Below are 22263 nucleotides of genomic sequence, written 5' to 3'. Positions count from 1 at the left end.
CTGTAAAGGAGGTGAAATAATTTTTAAAAGACTGAAATACTAAAATATCCTAGTGTATCTGTAGGTAAGAACATCAATGGGAAGGAACATGGGATCCACACTATAGGTATTTTAAGCTTCAATCTTAAATCATCTTATATTGCTGCGGCAAAATGAATGCTGTTTTTTAGTTTAAAACAATTCATGCTAATCCCTTAGGTCCCGTTGTCCTAAGGGATCCGAATTTGCTAATCCCCAAACGTGAGTCTCTGGGGGCTACTGAGCCCTCCTGTCGAAAGTTACATAGTGCATTTAATTAATTATTTCCACTACAAGTTCAGGCTTTTAGGACTCAGAAAGGATCTCATCATTGCTCTGGCAATTCTTTTAATCTCAAATTCTCATTACATACCCCGCTGCATCAGTGACAAACCCTCCCTGTTCTTTAGTTGATCTCATCACATCCTATGTTCATAAGTTAAAAGTCATTCTTATGGACTTACTATAAATTCCCTTCAGCACCTGATGGCATATGTCTGTTTTCACCCATCCATTCCTCCTGTTCTCCCATCTGAGAGGAAGGAACTACGCAACTTGTCCAAAGTGAATCCCTCTACTTGAGCCTTTTCTTCGTTGTTGTTCAAGTACAGTTGTCTCCATTTTCACCCCACCATGCCCCCTTCCCCTCACATGCCTGCCTCTCACCCTTGAGCCCACCCCCTTTGGCTTTGTCTATGTGTACTTTATACATGTTCCTTGATGACCCTTCCCCTATTTTCCTCCATTTTCCCTCTCCCCCTTCCTCTCTGGTTACTGTCAGTTTCTTCTTTATTGTAGTGTCTCTGGTTGTATTTTGCTTGCTTGTTTGTTTTATTGATTAGGTTCCACTTATAGGTGAGATCACAGGGTATTTGTCTTTCACCCACTGGCTTATTTCATTTAGCATAATACCCTCCAGTTCCTTCCATGCTGTTGCAAAGGGTAGGAGATACTTGTTTCTTTCTTTTTTTTATTCTGTTGCATAGCACTCCATCGTGTAAAGTGTATCATAATTTTTGATCCATTCATTTACTGATGGGAACTTAGGTTGCTTCCAGCATTGGGCTATTATAAATTGTGCTGCTGTGAATTTTGAGGTGCATAGATTCTTTTGAATTGGGGTTTCAGGATTCTTAGGGTACAATCCCAATAGTGGTATCGCTGGGTCAAAAGGCAGTTTCATTTTTGGTTTTCTGAGGAAATTCCATACTGTTTTCCACAGTGGCTGCACTAGTCTGCATTCCCACCAACAGTGCACTAGGGTTTCCTTTTCTCCATATCCTCTCCAACCTTTGTTGTTTGTTGATTTAGTAATGATGGCCATTCTGACCAGTGTGAAGTGGTATGTCATATTATGGTTAAACTTGCATCTCTTTGATGGCTAGTGATGCTGAACAGCTTTTCATATGTCTCTATATGTCTGTATGTCCTCCTTGGAGAAATGTCTGTTCAGGTCCTTTGCCCATTTTTGATTGTTTTTTTTTTTTCCCTTCCTGGAGTGGAGTTGTGTGAGTTCTTTATATATTTTAGAGATCAAACCCTTGTCTGAGGTATCATTTGCAAATATAACTTCCCATACAGTTGGTTCTCTTTTCATTTTTAATGTTGTTTCCTTTAGCTGTGTAGAAGGCTTTTATTTTGATGAAGTCCCATTTGATTATTTGTTCTTTTATGTCCCTGGCTCTAGGGGACATATCAGTGAAAATGTTGCTGCATAGAATGTCTGAAATTTTCCTGCCCATGTTCTCCTCTAGGACTTTTATGGTGCTATGACATATATATAAGTCTTTTATCCACCGTGAATTTATTTTTCTGTATGATGTAAGTTAGTAAGTTATTTTTGTGTATGATGATCGAGTTTTTTGGTTTTTGTTTGTTTGTTTGTTTTTTGCATGAGGCTGTCCAGATCTCCCAACACCATTTGTTGAAGAGGCTATTTTTACTCCATTTTATGCTTCCTCCCCTTTGTTGAATATTAATTGACCATATCTGGGCTCTCTGTTCTGTTCCACTGGACTATGTGTCAGTTCTTATACCAGTACCAGACTGTTTTGATTAACTTGGCCTTGTAATACAATTTCATATCAGGTATTGTGATCCCTCCTTCTTTGTTCTTTCTCAAAATTGCTGTGGCAATTTGAGGTTGTTTATGGTTCCATACAAATTTTTGAAATGTTTGTTCTATACCTGTGAAATATGTCATTGGTGTTTTAATAGCAATTGTGCTGCATCTATAAATTGCTTTGGGTAGTAAGGACACTTTGATGATGTTAATTGTTCCAATCCATGAACACGGTACATGCTTCCATTTATTTGTGTCTTCCTTAATTTCTTTCTTCAGTGTTGTGAAGTTTTCTGAGTACAGGTCTTTCACCTCCTTGGTGAGGTTTATTCCTAGGTACTTTATTTTTCTTGTTGCTATAGCAAATGGGATTTTTTTTTCCTGATTTGTCTTTCTGATATTTCACTGTTGGTGTACAAAAATGCCTTCAATTCCTGAATATTGACTTCGAATCCTGCTGTTTTGCCAAATTTGCTTATTAGGTTGAGTAGTTTTTTTGGTGGAGTCTATAGGGTTTTCTACATACACTGTCATATCAGCTGCAAACAGTGACGGTTTTACTTCCTCCTTTCCAATTTGGATGCTTTTCGTTTCTTTTCCTTATTTGATTGCTGTGGCTAGGACTTCCAATACTATGTTGAATAGAAGTGGTGAAAGCGGACATCCTTGTCTTGTTCCTGATCTTAGTGGGAAAGCTTTTAGTGTGTGTCTGTTGAGTATGATGTTGGCTGTAGGTTTCTCCTATATGGCCTTTATCATGTTGAGGATGCTCCCTCCCACTTTGTAGAGTGTTTTTATCATAAATGGGTGCTGTACCTTATCAAATGCTTTTTCCACATCTATTGCTATGATCATGTGATTTTTGTCTTTCCTTTTGTTTATGCGATATATATTACGTTTATTGCTCTGCAAATAATGTACCGTCCTTGCATCCCTGGGATGAATCCCACTTGGTCATGGTATATGATCATTTTACTGGATTGCTGGATGTGTTTGCCAATATTTTGTTGAGGATTTTAGCATCTATGTTCATCAGCGATGTTGGCCTGTAGTTTTCTTTCTCTGCTGTGTCTTTATCTGGATTTGGGATTAGGTTGATGGTAGCTCCATAAAAAGTTTGGGAGTCTCCCCTCTTCTTGGAGTTTTTGGAATAGCTTTAGAAGGATATGGGTTAGCTGTTCCTTAAATGTTTTGTAAAATTCTCCTGTGAAACCATCTCGTCCGTGGCTTTTGTGTGTTGGGAGTTTTTCGATGGCCGTTTCAATTTCGTCAGCTGTTACTGGTCTATTCAGGCTTTCTGCTTCTTCTTCATTGAGTTTTGGAAGATTGTATTTTTCTAGAAATTTGTCCATTTCATCCAGGTTTTCAAATTTGTCGGCATATAGTTGTTTGTAGTAATTTCTTACAATCCTTTGTATTTGTCTGGTATCAGTTGTTATCTCTCTTCTTTCATTTCTGATTTGTTTATTTGGTCTATTTGAACCTTTTTCTCTTTTCTCCTTTTATTTCCTGTGGAGCCTTAATGCCCTGTTACTTTTCTGTTGTTGTTTTTTTTTTATATATATTATTGGTTTTCATTGGCTCCTCCCCTGATGCCTACCCTACAGACCTGCTCCAGTCTCTTTATTTTAAAATACCTTCTTGTAGCCCTTCTACCCTTATATTACTCTCCTCCTTCTTCCCCTTCTTTGTCAGACTTCTTTTAAAAAATTGTTTGCACATGCTGCTTCCACTTTCAATCTATTACTTCCTTTACTTCTTGTGGGCTTCTGTTCTCTATTGAAACTACCCTTTTACTGCTCAGTTCCAGTGGTCTTGGTTGATTCCTCAACTTTTTAACTTCTGTGCTGCTATGGGTATTGTTGATTACTCCTTCCTTCCCTTGTAGTTTTCCCCGTGCATTCTTGGCTCTTCTACTTTTTTCTCTCTCTTGCCTTTATTGCATTTCATTTTTTTCCTTCATACATTCTTACTTCCCCAGAGTTCTGTCCTTACCCCCTCTTAATTGTCAGTTGCTTTCCAATTCCATAGCTCCAGTAACGATCTTTCATCTTCTATTCAACTCCTGTTGTGTGTCAAGCCCTGTGCCAGGTGCTAGGCTGTAGTTGTGTATACAGCAGACACAGTCTCTTCCTTATAAAGCTTTAGTTCTGATGAGACTGACAGATGTTAATCGGATATCATACCAGTATGTAACCACAAGCTCTGATAAGTGTTACATGGGAGTAGTACAGGGGCACAACTGTTTAAGAAGCCTGCAAAATTATTCTGAAAAAATGATGTTTGACCCTATAGTCTGAAGAATGAGTAGGAATTACATCGATCTGGGCAGGGGCTGGGTTGGAAAGAATAAGCTGAGAAAACAGCATGTGAGAGGCCCTGAGACCAAAGGGATCATGAAAAATGATAGGGCTGTATTGGGGTCCAGGAAAGCAGTGACATGGGAGTTGGAAAGGTGGGCATGACCAGAAGCCCTAGGCCTTGTAGACTCTGCTACAGGCTTAGGTGTTTAGAGGTGAACAGTGAGAAGCTTCAGAAGTGGCTTAAATAGAGGAATGATAGCCTCAAATTTACTTTTGTAAAAGATCACCCAGGCTGTTGTGTGGAGGGCAGATTGTAAGTGGAATAATAGTAGCTACAAAGAGACCACTGTGCCTAATCCAGTGGTCTAGTGAAATTGCTGTTAGAGGTGGATAGAGGTTAACAGATTTGAGATTGATATAAGTGGTTAACATAAGAGATTGGATTAAGAATAATAGAAGGGGGAAAAAGGATAACGGAGAAAGGGGATAACAAGGATGACTCCTATGTTTCCAGCTTTGGTAACTGGATAGATGGAATGCTAGTCATAGAGATAGGAAGATGTAGTTTGGAGAAAGAAACATCACTTGTTTATTTCTGGACATTTTGAGTTTGAGGAGCCTTTGGGATCTCTTCCAGTTCTGTATTTCCAGCTGCCTCTTGGATATCTGTTCTTGAATAATTTATCATAACCTCGAGCCCAGTGTGTCTAAAATTGACAATGTTAATCTTCCTCCAAAACCTCCTCTTATGTTCTTCACATCTCTTGGTGGGACCACCATTTTCCCAGATAGTTGAGTCTAATTCTGAGTCATTTTGATTCTTCCCCAGTGGCTCATATCCTTCTTTTGCTTTCCACCCTAGTCATTCTCCACTTTTAGAACCTCAAAGCCTCTCACTTGCACTAAAACATTAGCCTCCAGGATTCCAAGGAATACATGTAGCCCTCTGCACCTATTTAGACACTCAGAGGTACAGAGACACAGAATTTTAGCCCTCTACACCCATTCATGGAGAGGACTCAGAGCTTCTAAATGAATCTTCATAAACCATCATTCTCTCATTGAATTCCTCTTCTTAAAAATGTATTCCATGAAACACAGTCACCCTGATCCAAGCCCTGGGGTACTTCTCTGGAAATTCTCCTGCCACCTTATCTTAAACCTGGGCCACTTTTAAAAAAATGTAAAATCCCTGATGTTTTTCCACACGTGTAGCTGATGCTACTGTTACCTGTTTATGGAAGGCTAATCCCTAACTGCTATTATTGTATTTTTTAAGGGTCATCTTTAACGTCACCATCACTACAGAATCTTCACGTGACCCCGTTGATAGGAAATCATTTTGCTCTTCTATGACTTCTTGTTCCACTTTGCCTGGACCTTTTTTAAATGGCTTTTGGCACTCGTACCCTAGCACTGTGGCTATTTGTGTACATGTATCTTATCTCCCAGACTAGGCCTTGAGCTCTCTGAGAGCAGTGTCTGTATCTTATTTAATTTCTGTGGTCCCTAGGGGGCAGTACAGTTTCTGTTACTCAGTATACACTCAAAAGGGAGATAGTAAATGAATTCATCTTTATAGATTGATATATTTACTGCTCAACTATTTTAGATACTCAGAGGCCATAGGCACGGAGTTTTGATTTAGAATGGACCTTTGAGAAGTCTTAAGTATTTAATGATGTTTAGATAGTGACAACTTAGTTTTTCTAGAGAGGGAAGCTAATTTTCCTATTCCTGGATCTTCCAGTTTGGCCTGCTGGGTTATCTGACTTTGAACCTGTCATTCAGGGAGAATGTGGCATGTAGCCTCATTAGACTGTGGGTGCCCTTCATCAGGAGCTGGCTGGTTCTTCTCAGTGTGCCATTTTCTGTTTTCTGTTGGGTCAGGGCAATCAGAGTTATAGAATTCCCTTTATACAGGGACAAAGAGCAGCAAGGTCTCATCTAACTTGTAATTCTTCTGCTTTGTTTGTATTCTTGCTTCCATGTTGTTATAGTATCAGACTTTTATTTAGTGTCTACTCTATGCATTTTTAGGTATAAGCTTGGCGTTTAGAAATATAGTTGAACAGATACTCATAAATCTCAATATAATCTAAGCATAATAACATACTGCTTGATAGTTATGTTTTTAAGAACTAGATCGTATGTTTTTAATAACTAGATTTTATTGTAAGTAAATAAATTATAATATACAGCTGTGTATTATGTGCACAGTTACTGACTAGTGTCTTTTCTCTCTAGGGATTTGGATTTCAGTCATGTAGTAAGGTGTCTTATCCCATGAACAGCTAAAAAAAATGCCCCCTTATAGGTACAAACAGAAAGACCTATAACTGCATGCCAGAGCATAGTGAGCCACTATTGTTGCATAGCACAGCTATGTGTTCGAAATACTAAGGAATCCTTTGCTATAATAATAACTTCCATTGTTTTCTAGCTACCATGTGACAGGCACCACACCAAGTAATATAAGTCCATTATCTTTAATTATCCTTACTTTATAGGTAAATGTGGCCAAGAGATACACTAACTTGCTAAAAACATTCAGCTAATAAATGCCAAAACTCAGATTTCAACCATTTTTGTCCAGCTTAAGAACTTGTACTCTTTCCTCTGCATCATAATAACCATACTCTTATGCTGTTTAAACTTTTTATTTTAACATAATTATGGACTTTCAAGAACTTTGACATATAGTACAGAGAGGTCCTGTGTATGCCTGACTATACTGCCTTATCAAAACCAGGAAGTTGAGTGGTACAATACAGTTACATCAGTTTTTTTCATGCTCTCATTTTTTGTTTTTGCATACAATTCTATCACATTTAATCCCATGTATAAATTCATATAACTACCACCAATAGTCAAGATATGCAACTGTTCTGTCAATACAAACCAGCCCCCTCATCCTGTCCCTTCATAGCCACACACTCCTTCTCTTCAACTCCTGGTAACCACTTCTCTCTTCTCCATGTCTACAGTTTTGTCATTTCAAGAATGCTATAAATGGAATTATATAGCACATGACCTTTTGAGATTGGCTTTATCCAGTCAGCATGATGCCCTTAAGATTTTTCCAGGTGATTGCATGTATCCATAGTTCCTTCATCTTTGTAGCTGAGTGGCATTCCATGGCATGGATGCCCCCAGTCTTATACTTTCTGAATTTCTGGGATGTCCATGAACTCTATTACATTTTATGAGGAAACACTGAATTTTTTAAATATTGTATTTTAAGGAGAAGGATTTAAAGTAAAAGAAAAAAACAATTTTATTTGTATCCCCCAAAAGGACATATTTTAAAGAACAAAAGTTTAGCCCTGGCTGGTGTAGCTCAGCAGATTGAGTGCGGGCTGTGAACCAAAGCATCACAGGTTCGATTCCCAGTCAGGGCACATGCCTAGGTTGCGGGCCAGGTCCCCAGTGGGGGCCACATGAGAGGCAACCACACATTGATGTTCTCTCTCTCTCTTTCTCCCTCCCTTCCCCTCTCTAGAAATAAATAAATAAAATCTTTAAAAAAAGAACAAAAGTTTAATAAGCACCTTTAAAATTTTTCCTTTATTATCAAAGTCATCTAACAACGTTAAAGAAAATAGTTGATTTAAAATATTGTATAGCCTTTCCTATCTTTGTCCATATGAATATACATTTTACATTGTTGTAGTCACAGTATATTTTGTATGTGTCTTCCTTCCATTTAAATTTATATTTCCATATTCCATAATTATTTTAGTAGCTGCATACTAATTCCATCGAGTTGACTAACTCTAATTTTCTATACCCTGATATTCATTTCTGGCTCCCTTGAGCATCTTCACACATACAGCCTTTTCTTCCGATGTGCAATAGCTGTAATATAAGTTCTTAGGAGTGCAGTTACAGAGTCAAAAGTGTAGGAACATTTTTATGGCTCTTTTGATGTATGTTCCCAGACCTCATCTTGAATCTCAACCCTTCCTCATATTTACTAAGCCAGTTACTAAAGGTTTTTAAAGCCTTGGTTGCTGCATCTAGAAATGGGAGTACTTTGCCTACATCTAGAATGGCTGTGAGAATAAAATGATATGATGCATGCCAAACCCCTGTTGCAGTACCTGGCACAGATAAGGAATTCTGTACATGGCAGCTGCTGTTATCTTGTTGCAAGGACTGCAGAATGACTTCACTGATGTGATTTCATCATGACAGCAATCTTACGGATGGATCCTTTGCAGTCAGCATTGGATAAGAAATGATGGAGAAGCATTGCTATATATTCAGGTCCTTTTGCTTTGTGAAATGCACTCATGCCTAAGATAGACACAACTTCCAGGTGCTTGGTTCTAGTGGGGGAATACAGACATGGAAATTCATGGTAACAAGATAGAGTGAAGTAAGCGGTGTAACAGCAGTCTGAATCAAGTGTTTTAGAATGTCAGAGGAGGAAGTGATCAATACTATATGATCTAATTTGAAAGCAAGGCTTTGTGAGAGGTGATGCATGCTGAAACAAGATTTAAGCCACAGGAAGAATATCGATAGTAGGGAAAGATAGGTCAGCCTAGGCAAAGGGAACACCATGCACAAAGCAGAGGCCTGATTGTAGCTGAAATATTTGAAGAACAGTAAAGACATTCACTTAGTTGGAGCACAGAATGCCATGGGATAGAAGCCTGTAGAGACAGGCTGGAAGCAACATTATGGGCCCTTGAATTGTGTACTTAGGAATTTAGTCTTCATTGTGTAGGCAGTACAGAATGTCACATGTTTGGGGATGCATTTTGGCTGCATAAGTGATTCTTTTAATGCTTGGTCTTTCATGTGTGATCTACATTATATCATATTTTTTATTGTAAAAAGTGGTAAAAGGGCAAAGGTAAATACACCCTGAAAGCATATGGTTGTTTTAAACTTGTTTTCAATGTTTTAATTATACTGACAGAAATACTGACTTTTGTATTTTTGTCTATTACAGGATTCTGCTCCAATACTTGATGTTCCTCTGGGAGTGATCTCAAGAATTGAAAAAATGGGAGGCGCAACAAGTAGAGGAGAGAATTCCTATGGTCTAGATATTACTTGTAAAGTAAGAGATTCAGTACTTTCTTACGTGAAAAAAAAAAGGCACTTTGGTGTTGAATGATAGGTAAAAGTTGAGTGGGTTAAAAAAAATCAAAGACCCCTGTTCTTCCCTCATGATCAAGCTTTCCAAACTAGGGAAATGACCCTATAAAAGAGACCCACTGTTGTCACCAAGTGTGAGGACTTGAACGGGTTATTTTGATAGCTTGATTGCACCAGAAGAAAACTTTGTAAGTAAAACTCCACATTTAGTTTTTGTCCAAGTCTGCCTCTAGTGTCCCTTCATGTGATGGGTCACCAACTAGATTCCTCCACACTGTGAAGGGAAGAAGATGTACAGGAGATTGTGCCCTCTGTTAACAGGATATGTTCTTACGTCTAACAACAACCTTTCTAGCTTTTTTCATGGATAGTTTTCAGAGGTGATGGCTTAACATTTTGTTTTGGCGTGGTAGTTGGCCGAGCTTTAATAATAATAAAATGTAATCAGTTATAATGGTAGTCATCTATTGAGCATCCATGTCAGTCCAACCACATGTCTGGTGATTTGCATTCAGTACTCAGGGCAAACCTCTGAGATGGACAGTGGCATCCCCATTTTATAGTTGGGAAATCTAAAGATAAAAAGAGATAGGTAACTTAGCTAAGATTACCCAACAAATGACAAAGTTGGGATCCAAATACAGTGAGATAATCCTTTCGCAAACAACAAAGTAAACCCTCAAGGTATTTTCAGAACACCATAATCTGTAGAAGAATGCCCAGTCCTAGAAAGAGCTAGATGGGTGTGGAGGTCATCTGCTTCAGTGGATCTTACACTTAGATGTGCAAGGGATAAACTGAAAACTTCTTTAAAATGTAGATCTTAGGTTCTACCCCAAATCCTGCTGTAATCTCTGAATTTGGAGTCCCAGAATGCTGGTACTCTTTCAGGTGTCTCTGGTGACTCTTAACCATCAATCTAGTGCACAAGAGTCAGCAATTTTTTTTCCATAAAGGGCCAGATAGCACATAGTTTAGGCTTTGTGGGCCAGTAGCATCTCCATCATGTATACAGCTCTGCATTTTTTTTTTGTTTTGTTTTTTGACCTTTTAAAATATAAAAAACATTCTTAGCTTGAAGACCACACAAAGACTGACCTGGGCTGAAGTTTGGTGACTCCGGGCCAGTCCTTCATTCTATGGATGGGAAAATGAAGCTTCTGTTAAACAGAATTACTTGCATATGGTTGCCCAAGAGCTGGTAGAAGAGCCACAATGAAAACCCAAGTCTCCTTTCCCTAGTCTCATTCACTGTGATTTCTTAAAACCATCTCAAACCAACCTCTTACAGTTTTGTTTGGATTATGAACACAATGCAGTATTTTTGTTTCTGAATTATAAAAGATTAAGACTACTACACTCTATCAAAAACCAAAGGATTATGCCATAGTTAGACTTGAACTAAAATTCTCCATCATTCCCCACCTTACCCTTTTTTGTTTTTGTTTTAATCCAAGCTACCTTACACCTTATCCATGATCCTAGCTACAGTCTACCCTTCAAACCCTAGAAATATGTGGATTTACTTTTAAGGAAAGTTTTTGCATTTCACATAAGAGGATCCATGGGAGTACAGTGTTATATTACAGATATTACAGTACTCAAGGGGAAATGAGGTTGCTATTTTGATGATTTTGAAGCGATTTTAATTCTAATAGAATTTTAACAAATTCTGTTTGTTGCCTTATCAGTAAGAAAAACTTAAATATGAATCACTCAAAATTAATAAGAAAAAGCACACTCTTATCCTTTGACTGTTATAAATACAAAGGGCTAGGAACACCTCAGCAGGTATAATTCTCATCCATATTTCTAAATGTTACATCCATATTTCTTAGAATTAGCGTTGAGTTCAAAGACAGTGGCCACAAACAACTAATATTCCAGTTTTCTTGGACTATGTTATAAAACAGTTTTTGGATTTTATTCAATTACATGCTTTTAAAAATAAAAGCACAAAATCCTGGAGTTGACAAGGCCCAGTAGAAGCCATTTGCATATAGAATGATCAACTGTGTCATTCATTAGCATTCTTAGAGTCTGGTTCTTTATACTTCCTTTGCTGCCATTTGCAGTTTGGGTTTTATATGGCAATGCTTTTGCTGGCCCTTCACATCGAACACTTAGAACATTTGAAGAGTGCTCTGGAGATAATAAATTAAAAAGCATGTTGAAAAATATGAAGATGGTGACATCCAAAAGAGCAGGGACTAGATCTGTCTCACTCCTGAGTATCTGTGTCCCTGGGGTCCAGCATGGGATTTTTTTTTAATTGAATGTGTGGTGCACAATATAACATTCTTAGTGCTGTGATTAAGAGACAGAACTCTAGTTTTGAAAATGAGATAGAACATTAGTTTGATATATAATACAAATTGATATTTAAGGGATCTTATTTTGTTTAGACTTGATTTAAAGGGAGATTTTCCTGCTTATTAAAGAGATAGGTAACAGAAGGTACCCTTAAAATATGATTTTGATCATTCATTTGTTGTTCCTGGAAGTGTAGTCACTCCTAACATGGTACACTTTAAGGTGGTTATATAGAACTCTGAAAATAAAAGTTGTATAGTAAAAATGTTGTACATTACTTGTATGACAGCTTAAAATGCCAAGCATTTACTAACTTTTAAAACAAGACTTTAAAATCGTGAGGGGTGAGGGAAAGAGCTTCTGTATTTTAATGACATGTTTGACAATTTTGAGATTATATTTGATAGCAGATATATATTTGAAAAGTTCTAATAATAAAATATACTTTTATAATTAAAAATACCCCAGAAACCAGTTAAAGTAAATAGGTACAGTAGATGATGTACAAGGCAAGGTTTCATTTATATTTTTATCAAGTGAATTTTAGCTCTGTCTTCTCTTTAGCACTAGTTGCTTTGTTTTTACATTCATAACTACAATGTGAATATTTTTAGGAGTTTTTTTAACTGAGTATTTCAAAATACCATACCACACAAAGTAAGTTACTTAGTTATCTAGATGAATTGCCCTTTCAGGTAAGTGAATCTTCTGTTTCCTTAGTTGAATAGAAGATTTTTGGCTAACAAATGTGACTTTATTTGGAGACTGATCTGTCAAATTTCCTGCCCCCAGGACATGAGAAACCTGAGGTTTGCACTGAAACAAGAAGGCCACAGCAGAAGAGATATGTTTGAGATCCTCACAAGATACGCCTTTCCCCTGGCCCATAGTCTGGTAAATTCTAGGGTTCTCCTCAGTGTTGGAAGTTTCTTGGGTGTTTCCTCTTTCACATACTATCTGTGTTGCACCTCCCAGTGTGATGTGTATGCAAGGATATTTCTTAAGGATGATTGAACCATTCCCAGAGGGGAGTAGGCCTGCAGGTCTATGTGGGATGGCTCACCACAGGTGCCTGCAGTGCAGGCCTCGAGATGCATTAGAGCCACGAGTGAGCCTGGGAGCTTCACCTGGAGCCACCTGTGCCCTTACACCCCTGGGTATGTTCTTAGTCTTGGCCAGCTCTCTGTAAAACCATGAGGTTGTGAAGTGGGCCATGCTGACCTTAATGCTGTGAAGTCACATGCCAGAGGTTGTTGGCTCTCAACTTGGGAGCTAACAAGCGATGCATGTCAGGCTTTTGTGGCACCAGTTATAAATGGGAACAAGTCTCAGCCTAAAAGCCATTTAAGCAAGCACACTTCTAAAATTCAGATACATTGTACAGATATTACAGGCAGTTGCTGAATAAGGCAGTTTTTTTTTTTTAAGGAATAACACTTTAAATGACATTTGATAGTGTTTAGTGTATATTTGGCAGGACAGATATATCTGTGCGTTTACTTATAATCTATAACTTCATCTATAACAAGATTTGGGCTGTGTAAACCTAGAACTTTTCCTTCCTGTTCACCAAGCTGAGTAATCCAACTTTGTTTTACCACATGATTGAAATAAAGCCTTCTATGCATCTTGCTCTTAAAACAATCTTTGCATTTTGCCTTGGTCTTGCCTTTTTTTCCTGTCATACCTTGTTCACATGTTCTTACCTCTCTCCTCCTCTCCTCTTCTGCTTGACTTTAAACAAACTTGGAGGCAAATACATTCTAAGGGGCAAGCAAGGAAATTATATACACACACATGCACACGTGTGTGCCTTTTTTTATTTAATGTAGGATAAATATGTTGTTGACTACACTGAAGGTGATAAATGAGATAATTAAATAGAAGAGCTGCTTTGTAATGTAGCCCTTCTTCCTATGGCTGTCTTTTTATTTATTTATTTATCTATTTATATTTAGAGAGGGAGGGAGGGAGAAAGAGAGAGAGAGAGAGAAACATCAATGTGCGGTTGTTGAGGGTCATGGCCTGCAACCCATGCATGTACCCTGACTGGGAATCGAACCTGCAACACTTTGGTTCGCAGCCTGCGCTCAATCCACTGAGCTACGCCAGCCAGGGCTCCTATGGCTGTCTCTTTTTTTAAGTTTTATTTTAATCATTGTTCTAGTACAGTTTTCTCCCTTTTACTCCCATTCCAGCCCACCCACCAAACCCTCCCCACTTCCCTCCCATTACCACCCTCCCCCTAGTTTTTGTCCATGTGTCCTTTAAATTTGTTCCTGTAAACCCTTCCCATTCTCCCCTGAAATTCCCTCTTCTCTCCCCTGTGGTCACTGTCACTCTGTCCCCTATTTAAGTGACTTTGGTTATATTTTGCTTGTTTCTTTGTTTTGTTGTTTAGGTTCCTGTTAAAGGTGAGATCATAATGGTATTTGTCTTCCACTGCCTGGCTTATTTCGCTTAGCATATGCTTTACAGCTCCATCCATGCTGTTGCAAAGGGTAGCAGCTCCTTTCTTTCTGCTGCATAGAATTCCATTGTGTAAATGTATCATAGTTTTTTGATCCATTCATTTACTGATGGGCATGTAGGTTGCTTCCAGCACATAGCTATTGTAAATTGTGCTGCTATGAACATTGGGGTGCAAAGGTTCTTTTGTATTGGTGTTTTAGTGTTCTTAGGATATAGTCCCAGCAGTGGAATTACAGGGTCAAAAGGCAGATCCATTTTTAGTTTTCTGAGGAAGTTCCATACTGCTTTCCATAGTGATTGTACCAGTCTGCAATCCCAGCAACAGTGCACTAGGGTCTCCTTTTCTCCACAACCTCTCCAACACTTGTTGCTTGTTGCTTTGTTTATGATGGCCATTCTGACTGGTGTGAAGTGATATCTCATTGTGGTTTTAATTTGCATCTCTCTGATAGCTAGCGATATTGAACACTGTTTCATGTGCCTTTGGATCTTCTGTATGTCCTCCTTGGAGAAGTGTCTGTTCAAGTCCTTTGCCCATTTTTTAATTGGGTTACTTGTCTTCTTAGAGTGGAGTCATGTAAGTACTTCATATATTTTGGAGATTAAACCCTTGTCTGAGGTATCATTGGCAAATATGTTTTCCCATACAGTTGGTTATTTTTATTTTGATACTGTTTTCTTTAGCTGTGCAAAAGCTTTTTATTTTGATGAGGTCCCATTTGTTTATTCTTTCCTTTATGTCCCTTGCTCTAGGAGACATGTCAGTAAAAAAGTTTCTGCATGAAATATCTCAGATTTTCCTACCTACATTCTCTTCTAGGACTTTAATGGTTTCATGGTTTATATTTAAGTCTTTTATCCACCTAGAATTTGTTTTTGTATAAGGTGTAAGTTGGTGCTCGAGTTTCATTTTTTTGCATGTAGCTGTCCAGCTATGGCTGTCTTTTAATTAAAATTAATTTGCAATACATGCCTCAGATTTTTTCTAGCAAGAAAAAGCCTTCTCTCTTCCCAATTTTTATTAATACTTGTTTCAGTCAAAGGAAATCCATGGTTGATAAAAAAGGACAGTTTCATAGAGACTACAGAGGTCTAAAAGTATATGAAGTACTCATCATGAGTCATGTATTGATTATAGATTCATATGTAATGCAGTTATGGAGTTGAATACATTTTCAGCCTTTTCTTAGTTTTTGATTATATGTGATTTAAAAATATTTCAATATTAAATATGTTTAACTCTTAGGATAAAAAGTTTAATGGTACCATATCTTTGAATTATTATGAAGGTGAGAATGCAGGTCTAATCCATGAAAATTCAGTTAGGGAAAGTGTTCTGTCTTGGGTTTTATATATTTGGCCCTAAATTACCAGAAATTTAAAGACTGGTTCACATAAGTTTGAAGAAACTGAGTCCCCAGTCCATATAGAAGATCTTGCTCCATCACCTCTACCCTCTCTCTGGCATCTTCTGCCTCTCTTGTGGTTTACTCCCCTAAAAAAGTCAAGTATATTGGTACAGCTTTTCCCTAAACTACTGTTCCATCTCTCACTTCAGTTCACTCTTCTGGAAAGAATATTCTGGGCTTATCTGCAGTTCATTCATTCCTCCAACCCATTCCACTACCCAGCTTTATTGGAGGTACCTTCTTGCAACTCATGACCTTCTCCTGGTCAAATCTAGTGTCTCACTTCAATCTTAATTCTGTTTGCTGTCTCCCAGACATTCAACCATTTTGAGCACCTGTTTGCAAGTCTTGGTTTCTGTGTTCCTCCACCGTCTTGTCTATTCCTTCTCAGTCCCCACTGATTCTGTATTTTCCTTGAATGTAAACATCTTATCAGAGGTCCCCTGTTAGCCCTCTTCTCATGTTACTTTCTTTGCCTTGATGGTTTCATTTAGTCCCACAGCTTAAGTTGCCATTGCTGTATGGGTAATTTTAAATCTAACCCTGATATTGGCCTTAAGTAAATCTAGCAAGCCTAACTCTCTAGCATCTTCCTCTGGAAGTCCATGAGAACCACAAGCTCATTGTCTCCCTAACCTTTTCCCAGTTCAACAGACCTACTCTTTACTCTACATGTCCTTCAATTTGGATGATCCTCAGTTGCTCAAGTTTGAGAACTTGAAGTCAACTTTCTTGTTCTTTCCCTGCCTTTCCTCTCATAAAAACATCTGTTCCAAATCCTGTAGGTTCTACTTATTAGTAACTCTCAAATATTTTTCCCATTTCTACTTGTGCTTTCTAATTTAAGCCATGCTTCCCTTCTTTCAGTTTCTTCTTTCAATTTATCCTACCCAGTGCTGCCAGTTTTGATCATGTCATTCTGTATCCTACTCCCCACTAAAAAATTCTCAGGGACTTCCCATGATTTATACCCTACACACCAACCACACAGGACCACTCTGTGCTCCTCTGGTATATATAGAAGTTTCTCAACTTAGAGCCTTTAATGTTCCTGTCCCCTTTACCTACACTCCCCTTATCTCTTTAAAGCCCATCCTCCATCATTTTGCTCAGTCCTAGGTCCTTTTTCCATGTTTTGTGTATTCCCATGATAATAGTTCATTTCACCTCTCATTTGTTAGACATGGCAGGTCCTTCTGTCAGAGCACTTATCTCAGTTTGCCTTATATAATAATTATGTAGCAATTTCCCATCCTCCCTTATCAAGCTAGGGATCAGGGTTTGTTTGTTTTTTGTCTCTCTAACCTCAGCATAATGAATTCTGTATGGTAGTTATATAATGACGGTTTTCTTACTGATCTTGGGTTTAGTAGAAAATGAAGGGGAAATCCATTATAGGAAAACAGATGGGATGGATTTCTAGAAATTGTGGATCTAGCACCAAAGCAGGTTGCTGTCATTGGAGTAGTCTACAGAGGGTTTGATTTCTCAAATCTACGATACTTTGCTTTCTTTTTTGTATCTGTGCTAGGAATCCCTAGTTCTTCCTTTAGGAAGTCTATAAAGTGACAAACTGGAGAAACAAATGTGAATTGCTCATACAAAATTTTAGAACAGGAAATTCTGTAAGTTTTAACCACTAAAAGTCATCTTTAAAAAAGTTAAGCTACACACTAAAACAATACAAGATAGATAAAAAACAGACCAGCTACTGACATAGCTTTTGGAATATTAGTCCCTGGCATTTAAGTCAACATGTACAACTGTTTCATAAATTGATTTCATTTCAAAGCACTGTTTTGGGTGGTGTTGGGGGAGCAGTAATGGCAAGTGAGGAATACTACAGGATGAATCATACTTAGTCCTATTCAGGGATGTGATAGAAGTGATGACAAGCATGTATGGCCGCAATATAGGAGAGTGTACATTTGGCACCATAAGAGAAATGGAGTGGAAGTCCATTGGATACTACATCCAACCCAGACTGAAAAAGACTGCATGGAATTGATAGTCATTTAGGTTGGGCCTTCAAGGTTGGTTGTCATTTCCAGTGGGTGGGGATGGTAGAGGAAGTGGAATTTCAGGCAGAGGTAAGACTCTGACCTTTAACATAGCAGAGGGAAGGCTGGAAGTATTGCAAAGTGTTTATGGGGATAGCCAGTGATGTTCGGCTGGAGTATGGGGAAAAGGAGGAGATCTAGGGCCATCCAGTGGAAGTCCTTGGTGTAGGGTAAGGAGTTTGTACTTTGGGAAATAGCAGAGACCACTAAAGGTTTTCAAATAAGTGATAAGACTAAATACAACATCGTAGAGAATAGATGGGAGATAAGAGCTCCTGACACAAGGAAGGGCAAGTCAGAGGGCCAGGCAAGAGATCCATAGTGCTGAACTAGGACACAGATGATCTGAAGGCCACATCTAGACTGAAAAGCAGATGTGTGTGTGTATACACGTGCACACATGCATGTGTTCAAGGTTGCTTCTCATTTCATTTCCCATCTGAAAATGAGCTATTCGCTTTTATCTAGACCACACTCTTCAGGTTCTTTTCTCATCTCTCTAACCATTGTCATTCACTTTGCTGGCTCCTTTCCCACCTTCACTCCCTATAAGCTGCAGAGGACCAAAGGCAGAGAGAAGTTTAAGATGATCGTGAGTGTGCAATTGTGTGGAGGGTTGAAGAGACGAGAGGATCAGGAAGAGTCATTTAAATTTGATGATTACAAACTCTCTGGAAACCTTAACTGAATTGCTTGAGGTTGGGACTTTCTTTCCTTTGTATCCCCATTGCCTACTACAGTGCCTGGCATGCATTTGTTGAACATTTTTGAATCCAGGAAAATGATCTGCGTGGAGGGGACAGAAGCCAGTTTGTAGGGTTTTTTTGTTCACAGGCCAGCACTCAATGTACCGTGCCACACCAGCTAGTGCTGTAGGGAGTTTTAAGAGAGAATAGAGGGTACTTTTAAAAAAAGTAATGGTAGCAGCCAGGTTGAGAGAAGAAGTGGTTTCCTAGACTCTGAGAGAGGTGAATGCATATATTTGTGGGCATGACTTTTCAAGGCAAGAGAGAGAAGGGATCAATTCTTGAGCAGGATCCTGGGGAAGGCAGGGGGCACGGGATTAAACCCAGTTTGTAGAACCCTTCTTTTGGAAAGAAGGGACAACTATTCTTCTGAGACAGGAAGGGAAAAAAAGTTTCCAAACTGCCACAGTGGGGAATGAGAGAGTGTGCCAAAAAGAGATTTCCTAGAAGCATAATCTAAGCCTCATTACATTGAACAGTACAAAAGGCCTTCCTTGAAAAATATTACTTTGTTAATCTTATGGAAACTGTTCAATCAGCTGCAGGTTATCTCAGTGACTTTTATTGGCATTTGAAGTCAGAAGTAAACTTGCTCTGTGGGTTGCAAATCCAGTGGTGGGGTGAATAGAGCATGAGTGTGCTTTTTTCTTTCAGACCATTCCTTTGGCTCTCTCTTGCCTCCTTCTCCGTTAGTATTTTCACCATTCTGTGTGTTCATGTAGGGATTTAAATTTCTAATTGAATTTGAGCAGCTTAGCCACACAGAGTCAACCCCAAACTATAACTTGATTGTTTTTGTATTGTCAGTCCAGTATGAGTTGACAGTTGTTTAGATAACACTTTCTACTACAACTAAAGAATTTATTTTCTTGTTTTATTTTTGCTTTGCTTTTAAGATGCTTTATAACTCAATACTAGTTCTGGGTAAATGATACATTTTTATGATTAGAAATATGGCAATGGGACTTCCAGCCAAGATGGAGGCATAGATAGACACACTGTGCCCCCTCGCACAACCAAAATAAGGACAACAACAATTTAGAAACAAAATAACAACCAGAACTGACAGAAAATTGAACTGTATGGAAGTCCAACAACCAAGGAGTTAAAATAGACACATTCATCCAGACCTGTAGGAGGGGCAGATTCAGGCGGCTGGGCAGAGAGGGGTGCAGGCCCAAAAAGTGGTGGCATGCTCAATGCACCATGGGCACGCAAGATGGCAGAGGGAAGACCCTGGGCATGCAAGCAGTGGCTGGCAGACCCTGGGTGCAGGGTGGCAACTGGCAGACCCAGCGAGGCAGTGATTGTAAAGCAAGGCACTGCACACAAGGCGGCTGGGGAGAGAGACAGACCACGCAACCCAGAGTCCCAGCACCAGGAAATAAAGCCTCAAACACCTATTGAAAACACCTATTTAAAACACCTGTGGGGGTTGAGGTGCAGGGAGAGACTTCCAGCCTCACAGGGGAGTTTGTGGGAGAGACATACAGAGTCCTAGAACGTACACAGGCCCACCCACACAGGAATCGGCACCAGAAAAGACCAGTTTGCTTGGGGGAAGTGGTGGAAGGGAATGAAATCTGAGAGAGAACATAACAAGCGCCATTGTTGCCTCTTGGACCCCACCCCCACATAAGCCTCACAACCCAGTGACTGGGCTGCCCTGCCCTGGTGAACACCTAAGGCTCCGCCCCTCATACGTAACAGGCACGACGAGACCCCCCCAAAAAATATGGTCCAAACACAAGAACAGATCAAAGCCTCAGAGCAAATACAACTAAGCAATGAAGAGATAGCCAACCTATCAGATGCACCGTTCAAAGCACAGGTGATCAGGATGCTCACAGAACTGGTTGAATTTGGTCTCAAATTAGGTGAACAAATGAAGGCTACACTAAGTGAAATGAAGGAAAATGCACAGGGAACCAATAGTGATGGGAAGAAAACTGGAACTCAAATCAGTGGAGTAGACCAGAAGGAAGAAAGAAATGACCAAACAGAAAAGAATGTAGAAACAAGAATTCAAAAAACTGAGGAGAGACTTAGGAACCTCCAGGACATATTGAAACGTTCCAGCACCCAAAAGGGGTACCAGAAGGGGGAAGAGGAAGAGCAACAAGTGGAAAAGTTATTTGAACAAATAATAAAGGAGAACCTCCCCAATCTGGCAAAGGAAATAGACTTCCTGGAAGTCCAGGAAGCTCAGAGAGTCCCAAAGAAGTTGTACCCAAGGAGGAACACACCAAGGCACATGAGAATTATGTTACCCAAGATAAAAATGAAGGAGAGAATCCTAGAAGCAGCAAGAGGTAAGAAGACAGTTACCTACAAATGAGTTCCCATCAGACTGTCAGCTGATTTCTCAAAAGAGACCTTGCAGGCAAGAAGGGGCTGGAAAGAAGTATCCCAAGTCATGAAAGGCAAGGACCTACATCCCAGATTGCTCTATCCAGGAAAGGTTTCATTTAGAATGGAAGGGCAGATAAAGCACTTCTCTGATAAGTTCAAGTTAAAGGAGTACATCATCACCAAGCCCTTATTTTATGAAATGTTAAAGGGACTTATCTAAGAAAAAGAACATAAAAAACAGGTATGGTAAAATGACAGCAAACTCACAATTATTAACAACCACACCTAAAACAAAAGCAAACTAAGCAAACAACTAGAACAGGAACAGGAACAGAACCACAGAAATGGAGATCACATGGAGGGTTAGCAACAGGGGAGTGGGAGGTGGAGAGAGGCGAAAAAGGTACAGAGAATAAGTAGCATAGATGGTAAGTAGAAAACAGACAGGGGGATGGCTAGAATAGCATGGGAAATGTAGAAGCTAAAGAACTTCTGACACATGGACATGAACTGAAAGGGGAGAATGTGGGTGGGAGGGGGTGTGCAGGGTAGAGGGGAATGAAGCAGGAAAAATGGGACAACTGTAATACCATAATCAATAAAATATATTTTAAAAGTAGTCTTGAAAAAAGCAAAGAAATAAAGAAATATGGCAATGCTTGTGATATGATGGTAATTTTTTTCATGGCAGGAATAGAGCCTGATAGCACTACAAAAAAAATAAAGCATTTCATTGTTAGGGTGGTATGTTCAATGCTAAAGTTTCTCCTTTATTAATTTCATTTATTGTTTGCTTATTTCTTTACTCAGTTGGGATAGAGATAATAGAAATATTGGATGACAGTTTTTTTTTAAACTGTGACTCCCAACCCATTATTGAATCATGAAGTTTATTTACTAGATTGAAGCCAGCATTTTTAAATGGAATGAAGATAAAATACTAAGAGCATAACACATAATGTGGATAAGTATGGTTTCTTAAAATGTTTTTGTCAATTATCTGTGTGTGTATGTATGTCTGAGTCATGATGTAATGTGTATTGCTCTCTGTTAATCATGTTCTAGAAATTTTGAAAAACAGTTTTAGATAATGATAGAATGTGTAGAATAGAATGTGTTTTAAGTTAATTTAGGTATTAATAACATCACAAATCTATTTTTACAGCTATAGGCATGCATGGGTTTTTGTTTGAATTTTGTCTAAGTGAAGGACTTGAGTTTATGACAACTCATGAGACATAGACTCACATAAAGGACATGCAGGGCTAGAAGACATGGAGCCTGAGACCTGGCTGCCAGGCTCTTGCAACCACTGATGAGGGAGGCCCAGTAAGATGACTTACCTACAAAGCTCTGCTGGTGTGTGGTTCCAAGCACATGGCATGGAGTGCAGCAGCCTGTGTCTGCATCTGGCTC

The 22263-nt window shown here is 38.9% G+C and overlaps 1 protein-coding gene across 5 annotated transcripts in view; it reads left to right on the top strand.

Annotated features, from left to right (window-relative positions):
• Window positions 1-22263, top strand: part of MTM1 (myotubularin 1) — a 154295-nt gene that overhangs the window by 70641 nt on the left and 61391 nt on the right. For all 5 annotated transcript variants that reach the window (XM_028522491.2, XM_036016732.1, XM_036016730.1 and 2 more), the window contains 2 exons: window positions 9347-9457; window positions 12601-12702. In XM_028522491.2, coding sequence (XP_028378292.1) covers window positions 9347-9457; window positions 12601-12702 — 213 coding nt within the window. The remainder of the gene's footprint in view (window positions 1-9346; window positions 9458-12600; window positions 12703-22263) is intronic.

Source organism: Phyllostomus discolor, chromosome X, assembly GCF_004126475.2.
Source record: "Phyllostomus discolor isolate MPI-MPIP mPhyDis1 chromosome X, mPhyDis1.pri.v3, whole genome shotgun sequence".
Taxonomy (NCBI): domain Eukaryota; kingdom Metazoa; phylum Chordata; class Mammalia; order Chiroptera; family Phyllostomidae; genus Phyllostomus; species Phyllostomus discolor.
This window is presented reverse-complemented; position numbering and strand designations above follow the sequence as displayed.